The sequence below is a fragment of the Eleginops maclovinus genome, chromosome 18, assembly GCF_036324505.1.
Source record: "Eleginops maclovinus isolate JMC-PN-2008 ecotype Puerto Natales chromosome 18, JC_Emac_rtc_rv5, whole genome shotgun sequence".
NCBI lineage: Eukaryota > Metazoa > Chordata > Actinopteri > Perciformes > Eleginopidae > Eleginops > Eleginops maclovinus.
Genome location: NC_086366.1, coordinates 4,063,383 through 4,073,058, shown reverse-complemented (window position 1 = coordinate 4,073,058; position 9,676 = coordinate 4,063,383). Strand labels below are relative to the sequence as shown.

Here is a 9,676-nt window from a genome sequence, read left to right as displayed (position 1 = left end):
TTTATGTTTCTCATACTGCCTGTGCTGCACCTCTTTTCACCCTCTGTCTGAAACCAGAGCCCAGTCTGCTCTGATTGGTTGGCTGGCCTGCTCTGTTGTGATTGGTCAACTGCAGGGCTTCGTTAAGGCAAACGCCTTTTATTTATTAGTGTTGTTTCCGACACCGTTTTTGTTGTTCTCTGTATTTGTGTTCTTTAAATGGCATAAGTAGCTAATATAGAGTAAAGCAGGTGTGTTTCCTTAAATGTCTCTCTCTTTCTAACAACTCAAGGATATCTGTAGATCATGGTCGTGGTGCTCTAATGGATCTTCAACTAACATCACTAATGGAGAGCTCGTTTCCTTCACAAACCAATTATGCAGGACTTAATTGACTCAAGTCTAATGTAGTGTCAACGAGAAAAAAAACAGAGGAGTTTCTGTAGGATGCTTTTATACGAAGCAGCACGTATTGTGTATGTGCCTCATAAAATAAATGATGTTTTAAACAGAGGACGTATTAAAAAGATGATCAGGTAATTCGAGCAAAAAAAGATGTCACTAATAATTGGTATTTTGTACTGACACACTTTTTGTCACGCGATGATTTGCACATTACAACTACAAAATGGTTATGGGAATGTTAAAACAGATTATATAAAATGAAATAAAATAGAAAGATAAGTCAAGTGAGGTTAATAAAAAATAAAATACCAATAGAAATTAATTAGATAAAGTAAAGTAAATAAAATAAACCATTAAAAATAAAATAATGAAACAAATATTTAAATAATAAAGTGAAATAAAGTAAACAAAATAAAACAACCATTTAATTAAAACAAATTAAAATTAAATAAAGTCAAGTGAACAAATTAGAATTCAAATCTAAATAAATAATACAGGTACCAGCAAGAGAGAACATCGGGATCTTAATTTTAGCACAAAATGGGTTATTGAGTCCATATTGTGATACCCTCTTTCTCCCCATGGGGGCGCTATATGAGCAGACATACTGTAGCTGTGGTGTGCTAAATCATGCATGAGACCACCCACTGTTAACAGTCCTGGGTGAGACCCAGCGGGGGGCTTTCACTATAAAGCTGTCCTATTTGGAGGTCTGAAACGCGCCTCCTCCCTGCCACTGAGTTATTCATGTTTCCAGAAGCTCAAACCTTCATTTATAAGCAGAGCTGACACTGCAGTGACGGTACAGAGGGAAGTATTAAACCCCAGTTGTAATCCACCGTGGTTTACATGCAAGACACAGGTACAGTAGTATGTGATCACACTCATGTACTGTTAGTGATCAGTACACATCTCGATCATTCGCCTAGAGGAGCAGGACGTGATGAACAGGGTTATTGGTGCAGTTTAATCTGCTGTATGTAGCATGATACACTGTGCACTGTATTGCACAACCTTACTTAACATGGCACTCAGATTACTTTGGATTATTTCTATATTTAAAATCTGCTTTTTCTCATATCTTGATAAATGTAACACCCTGTTGTATTGATTGTACAAATGGACATATTGAATGCTGTTATTTTGTGGTGGAATATGCACATTTTTACGCTCACTTCTCTTTTTTAGAAATAGTTGTTTTTCATTTTATCTGTATTATTTTTTTTACCATTTTTATTTAAACTTTTTATGTTTTTACAAATATTTTCGTTTTTTTATTATTATTGTTTGCAAATCATTTCTTTAATATTGAAATATTTTTATTGTATTTAATTTGATTTTTTTTAAACCATTTCGTTTTTGACTTTTTTTATTTTACAAATATTTGTCATTTTTATTTTACTTTTCTTTTATACAATTTAAATATTACCATCTTATCTTGAAAAATATTTGTATTCTATTTAATTCAATACTTTTGTGGCACCTTTTGCCTTTGAACTTTTTTGTTTTACAGATATTTTTATTTTATTTTATTCTTTTGCTGCAGATTTTTACTCCCATTTTTTAAAATCATTTAATAATTATTTTATTAATTTTTACTTGCACTTCTTATCTTGATAGAACATTTTTATCCACTTTTACTGCAACAAAACCCGATTTCCAGTCAGGAAATTCTGATTCTAATATAGATGTCCTCTAACAAAGGCACACGTATAAGAGGATTACTCATATTATTGACTGACCTTTATAATACCAGTGAGTAAGCGGGTGACTAAGCAAATTATGTCCTTCTGGTGATGTGTAACTTCCATTTCTTTAGCTTTTTTATTTACAACAAAGCATGCAGAGAAGCCACCCTCTGTTTCTGGGGTTCATATTTTAGATGAATCATTTGCATCACTGCCCGGACGATGTGAGGATAAGCAAACAATGAGTGAGTGAGAGCAGCCCGGTCCTCTCTGGCACCCAGCGCTGAGGAGGGGGAGGTAGAAGCTGAAACTGTGTGTGTGTGGTGTGTGTGTGTGTGTGTGTGTGTGTGTGTGTGTGTGTGTGTGTGTGTGTGTGTGTGTGTGTGTGTGTGTGTGTGTGTGTGACCTTGCCCTGGCATTTGAGGTTGATTCAAACCCTGAGGGCCAATGTCAGTATTTCTCGGTGTCTGCATATTTCTACAGACAGACAGACAGACAGACAGACAGACAGACAGACAGACAGACAGACAGACAGACAGACAGACAGACAGACAGACAGACAGACAGACAGACAGACAGACAGACAGACACACACACACACACACACACACACACACGCACACACACACACACACACACACACACACACACACACACACACACACACACACACACACACACACACACGGCCTGCTTCTCAGCATTCAAATGGATTCATGTTTCCAGCGTGATCGTTCAGATGCTTCCACTGTAAACAATAAAGAAGCTGCTGCTCTAATAAATAGCATCACATGCAATTAATCACTGTAATTAATTCCTCCAACAGCTATGTTCATCACAATTAGCAGCAGTAGGACAGTGTTTGTGAGCGTGAGTGTGTGTGTGTGTGTGTGTGTGTGTGGCATGGATGCATTATCCCATGCTGATCTTACAATCTAGGTAGGGCCCATTACACAAACACCATTACAGAGTCTATGCTCATACTGCTATCAGACGTAGCCATCTCACACACACACACACACACACACACACACACACACACACACACACACACACACACACACACACACACACACACACACACACACACACACACAGACCTCCTTTGAGAATCCATTGGGATGATATTGCATTTTCAGCTACTTTCGTCTCTTCTAGCACTTCTTACATTTTTACAGATTCTGCTGACGGCAGCAGATCTTAATTAGTGTTTCACTGTGTATCCATGGCAACCAAGTATCCCTACTCCATCACACAATACCGTGCATACAGTGCACAGGTAGGTGGACGCACCGAGACTGTGCAGGAGAACAGCAATGAGTCGTGTTGCCATTTCATTCTACTGCATGTGTGAGTGTGTGAGTGAGAGTGTGTGTGTGTGTGTGTGTGTGTGTGTGTCAAAATGGTACTCGAAAAGCAGAAAAGTACCAACCAAAATCGAAATAGTTATGTTCTGAAAGTTAAAATAATGATAAAATCCTTCTCCTCTAAGGTGTGTCAATGCCCTAATTATCGTCATAAAATGCACAAAAACAAACACATGCGACTATAATACATTATATAAATTGTTTTGAACGTTTTGTGATCTTTTTTCATCAGTGGAGCAAAGCCTGCGAGCTAGTTCAGGCAGTCAACTCGAGCTCCAATGATAAATACACACGTGACACGCCTTACTCTCTCATACTACCAACACATCCTCCACTCTCCATCCGGCGCTCTATTTGAGATCCAGCGTTTGCCTTCTCTGCCTCTGCCATGCTAATGCTGCTGCTTTTCTGCGGGTAGGGATGTAGCCGGAGCCTAGATGCCAAAAACGTGAGTCGTCTGACTGAACTGAGCCTAAGGTCACATAATCAATAGAAAATATTTTACATTTTAATTGTCAAAGAGTCAAGGATTGCATATAGAGTAGTGAGGAAATTAAGTAAAGTTGAGAAAGCAACAGAAATATATCAAAAAACAGCCCTGATCAGAGAACTTACGCAACATGAAATATGGCCTCATATCAAAGCAAGTGTGTGTCCAGTAGAGCAGATCTTCCCTCTGCAACACACACTCTCTAACTCTGTCCTCAGATCAGAGGACAATGGCAGGGTGAGAGTTACTGCTACTGCTGCTGAAGAGCTCAGTGTGTGTGTGTGTTGTGTGTGTGTGTGTGTGTGTGTGTGTGTGTGTGTATGTGTGTGTGTGTGTGTGTGTGCGCGTGTGCGTGTGCTTCCGCCCTTTTTCTCACAACCCTTTAAAATAGAAGAGGCCTTGTCTGCTTCCATTAGTGACCTGCAGCAGCAGCCCCAGAGGACTGAAAGAGAGCAAGGCATTAATCTGAGAGACCAGAGGTGAGGAGCAGAAAAGAGGAGAAATAAGGAGGTACAAAAGTTATAAAGGTATCAAAATGTCATACTCCCACTGTGTCTCAAAGACGTCCATATCGTTTCAACCTGCTGGATTAATGTGGATGGAAAGGCACACATGCTTCACATTTTATAACCGTCTTACAGTTCTGCCCTAAATGCCCTGTAGTCGCCTCTCAAAACTCACATTTCCAACCCGTTACCTTTCAAGTTGTTAAGCGGCTTGGTTGAAAACTCAATTCTGATTGGTCGATTTGGACATTCCAGAGTCAGATCATTTTTGTGGACAGACCGTTGCTAAGGATAGATGACTGTTGCTAGGTAGGACGCTGGGACAAAAGGGACATCAGATTTCTCCGTCAGATAAACATCATGGAAGACTGTTTGATGTTTATTCTTGTATTTAAAGAGAGCACGACACTTTGGATTCATGGCAGCTAAACAGTCCCCACTGAAGTGATGACTTATTTGGCTTGTGCTTTAATGGTAATAAACAAATATACACCTGATCTCAGCTCCTGGCACCCCTCTCATCAACCTGACTCTGCTCACACACACCTGCATCACATCCAATTAGGCTGGTATTTAAGCTCCTGCCTCACTACACCTCTTTTCCGGACTGATTCCTCGTTACAGATGCTGCCTGTTTTGGACCTACCTGTCAACTGGATCCCCCCATTGAACGTCCTTCTGTCCCCGACCTCGATCCAAGCCCTGGTTCCTGTTTGCATGTTCTGGTGGCTGCTAATCTTTTCACTGGTTCGTGTTCCAGTGGGAGATTTATCCTGCCCTGAACCGCGAGGACACTTCAGTTCTCCTGAGAATCTCCATGGAGGTGTTGTGTTGGATATTGCAAACTGCATGTTGTACAAATACCTGCATCAAGTTAAATAAAGGTCTTTAGGAACTACTACTGTGGTCTAGCGTGCTGCAATGGGGTCCTAACTACACCCGACACACATTAAAAAGTTGGGACATAGATTGTCCAAATCTGTCTCTTTATAGGCATGGGAATTGTAGTCTGTTATCGTGCATGGATGCAGAGTTCGCCAATAGGTGAAGGTAACACCACCACCTTTTACCTTTTTTTGACTGAACAATATCTGTTTCCTTCTGTCTTGTCTTTAAATCTGTCGCAAATGAAGCTGCTGTAATGCAATACATGTTTTATCTGACCATAAAGTATCATCGTATTGCATAAAACAGTCTCCAACAGTAAGGAGGGTCAGATCAATACCAAGGGACAGCGGGAGGAAGAAATGCAAACGAGAGGAAAATAAATACAGTAGTTCAGGAAACCTAACAAAAACACCACTTACTAAACAGGAAAAGGAGTAATATTATATTACTTTTATTTATCTTTTGTACAATGTAATTACAATACAAATATGTAGGTTTAAATACAAAAAATCTGTAAATAAAGATTAAAAATAAATCCCACTGGTTTGCTTTGTTACACCATCACTAAACTATGGTTTTACAATCAAGTTTATGAGGTCGTTTAGTTTGCTTTAACGCGGAACACAATTAACCTACATTTATAATTTGGAAGGGCGGGCAAACGAGAGTCTAAAATATATATTTAAATTAAAATAAAAGCATTGATTTCATGAGTCAGGTCTTGGAGGAGAGAGGAGGGTAGAAAGGAGTTTGGTTTTGGTTTCTTTTGCTGGGGAAACAATATGGTTTTATCCGGAAATGAAGGCAGGGCATGGTATGATTCATTCCAAGGTTACATTAAGTGTCTGAAAAAGAGGCAGCTTAGCAGACAGTATCGCAACCACAGGAAGAGACGGAATAATCGAATTAAAGTGTGACGAGTTAATGAGCAGGAAACTCAATCAGCGACGGTCCATATCCACACAATTACATTCCCGAGGAACAAAAACAGGAGCATCTCTGTTCAGTTTCTACAGGACAAACAGAAACCACCTGCTTCTATAAATAAAGTTCCTGCTTCGTAATGTGTTCTTCGACAAGTTGAAACACAGAAAGCTCTGTTGATAGGGTTGGAAATTTGACCGTGAGGCTGTAATTAATTTAATAAGCAAGATCTTTTTAAATATGATCAAATTTGTGAGGTTTTTAAGAGCTGAGGAACATGGACTTGGCTTTCAGACTGAAGGATGCAGCAGACTGTGCGTGGGTTGTGATGAATGTGTCTTTGTTCTCAATATTTTCACACACTCTTTCTCACTCTTTTATATCTTATCCCATTTTCTTTTCTTCAGACTTCCCCCATCTCATTTTTTTCAGACGTTATGACTCCATTCTCTCCTTCAATCGTTCACATACAGGTTCGCCTTCCTTTTTATTCCTCTAGTGATTTCTTCTTACTGTTATTCCCTCAATCAAATGTCTTTAGTAATCCCACATCTGAAGCACCTTTCATTTCCCAAGCCTCGGCTCATGTTCCTCTTCTCATCATCCATCCCAAACTCTGTAATGAGTGCAATACTAATGCAACAGTAACGCAGTAGAGGTGAATACACAATCATATTGTACGTGATGAGACTATACCCTGTGTTTGTAACATATAAAAAGGATTATGAACGCTGTAAAGTAGTGCATCGTTTTTGTTTTTTTGTTGCACAGTGTTGTTTAGTGTTTCCACTGAGATGTTAAAGTTCCTCTGGCTTTTGTGGAGAAGATGAAGTCCAAAGGTCTGTTGTGCTGTATTGTCCAGAGTGTGTGTGTGTGTGTGTGTGTGTGTGTGTGTGTGTGTGTGTGTGTGTGTGTGTGTGTGTGTGTGTGTGTGTGTGTGTGTGTGTGTGTGTGTATGTGTGTGTGTGTGTGTGTGTGTGATCCTGAAGTTGTTCTTCATGCCCCAGCGACCCTTGAGGGAAGGCTCAAGTCAAAATGACTTATCGGGCCTCAGTGGAGCGGAGATACGTGGAAGAAACATGCCGCTATATACACTCACTTTCTCACTACACGCTGCTTCATCCTATTTGGTTCACATGACTCCCACAATGCTTTGCACGCATTTTAAGCTACCTGTAGTCTCCCTCCTCTCGGGTAAAATAAATATATTGGGATGAAAAGAAGAAAGAAAAAAGCGCAGTTCTGAAACACTGCATTAAGAATTTGATTTTTTAAGTATATATAACTTGTTAAAGTAAAAATGAAGTACAATAAATAAAATAATTTGGCCATAAATCTCTACTATTAGTCAGTAAGTCCTTTGGGGGCTGGAAGGGTGGGGTCTTACTTCATTGGCTAATCCTTTTCTCTGCACATCTTTTTGTCTTGAACCAAAATCTCCACCAGAAAGAAAATATATCTCACGAGTTTGGAATGCATCTGAGTCCCACTTTTTAAAGAAAGAAACCACTGAGTTTGTGCCCCTCTATAACGGAAGGGGGGGGGGGCACATACAGTACATCCAGGGGGACTTGCAGCAATAAAGTAAAGTCAGAGTAGCGCGGTGAAAGCAGGGAGGTGGTTAGCGGGTGGAGCGGAGCCTTCAGTCCGTCAAGTCCGAATCGCAGCCCAGCAAAATGTCTTCAAAGCTCTCATGGGGGTGTCAAGAAAGCAATTAAGATCATTATATCATTAACTCCTATGAGAGCTTTGAGCAGGTTGCGGGGCAGATCGGATGCTAGGCTAACTTTAAGACCTGTATCCCGTTTTACCTCCAGGTCTACAGCTTTGGGACGTTCACTCTTGCTTAAAGCTCGATCTCAAAAGTCTTCTGAAGATTGTTGGAGAAGGGGTTTGCCGCTGCAGCAGGTGATTTGTTCCCCGGAGGTTTGGCCTCCAGTGCCGCCCACTTGGCCTCGAATCGATCATCTTCTTGGGGTGCTGGAGCCGTCAGCTGGCTGCCCTCTGGAGGCCAGCTGCTCCCGCTGTTGGACGTCCCGTTCTGGAGGGCCATGGAGGCGCTGCTGTGCGGCGGGACCCCGTTAATGGCTGTCGATAACGGCGGAGTGGGAGAGAAAGGTGGTGTGGAGAACCCAGGTAGTCCGGGGTAGGAATGGTGCCCCCCGGCCATTCCCAGTGTCCCCACTTTGGGTCCTCCTACTCCTGATCCCATCGATACACCCCCACTGGATGAGCCTGCAGCGGTGCAGAAGACATTCGCCACCATTTGCGACGGAGTGATGCCCACCACCTGGCACGCTGGCGCTGGGATATGTCATACTGCTGGCCAGGCCGGGCATGTACGTCTGCATGGGCACAAAGGCCGGCTGGACCGGCTGGCTGCCGAACATTCCCACCGGAGCGGGGGTGGTGTCGAACGCCAAGGGGAAGGGCTGCATGGAGCTTGGTAGGGAGCCTGGGAGCCCCGGGAGGGAGGGCTGGAGCATGGAGGCGCCAGACATGCTCGGACCGGACATGGTGGGAATGGACATGGAAGGGAGGGACATAGGGGGCCCGGACACCGGAGGGCCGGGTATTAGAGGGACTGATGATAATGACATGGGTGGGAGAGGCATTGGTGCCTGAGCTAAGAGAGAAGGGGGGCCCGAGAGCAGAGGTTTGGACATGGTGCCGAGGGACATGGGGATAGTGGACACAGCGGAAGCGATTATGGCCACCTGACTGGACATGGAAGGGGGTCCAGGGATGATGGGGATGGCGGGGCCAGGAGGAGGTGTCTGTTGAGCCTTCACAGCCTTAGAGACTTCCTCCAGCCACCGCTCGGCCTCGGAGGGGGTGCGCCGGTGTCCGCAGTGCATCTGCATCGCCACAGACACCGGGGGAGGAGAGTGGAGCGGCGGCTCCGGCTGCCCCCAGGAAGGATTACCTAGAGGGACACAGGTACAGATTTAGAAAAATTTAGATAAACTCCACTGAAGAGTTAAAGGGGACATATTCTGCTCATTTTCAGGTTCATATCAGTATGTAGTGTCTCTCCTGGGACATGTCTCCATGCTCTAATGTTCAAAAAGCTCAATAACAATATTGAATAAATCTAGAGAATAAGACGCTGAGACCGGCAGACCGGGGAACAAATGATTCCCAACTCATGTTGCTTTCCGTGGCTGAAATGTGATTTTGTGAATTTGCCCCAGAGTAACTTATGCCGTCTTTCTCACCCTGCAGGGATCCCGGTGGTGGGGGCAGGGCAGGGGGCACAGTGCAGGCTGGAGGGCCGTTTGAAGAGAAGGAGGGGTTGTGGAAGATCTCCTCGGCCGGATTGGAGAAGGAGTTGTTGATCTGGCTGCACAGGGCGTTGATGGTCCCGTCGTCCTCATCCTGCATCCCCATGTCCATGTCTGGTACGAGCAAGAAAGGGACACAGAGGGG

The 9,676-nt window shown here is 43.0% G+C and overlaps 1 protein-coding gene across 1 annotated transcript in view; it reads right to left on the bottom strand.

Annotated features, from left to right (window-relative positions):
* Positions 1–5,758: 5,758 nt before the first annotated feature.
* Positions 5,759–9,676, bottom strand: part of numbl (NUMB like endocytic adaptor protein) — a 29,223-nt gene continuing 25,305 nt past the window's right edge. Inside the window, 3 exon segments of the mRNA XM_063906178.1 lie at positions 5,759–8,537; positions 8,539–9,173; positions 9,466–9,645. Of these exon segments, the coding sequence (XP_063762248.1) occupies positions 8,094–8,537; positions 8,539–9,173; positions 9,466–9,645 (1,259 nt within the window). The 3' untranslated portion in view covers positions 5,759–8,093.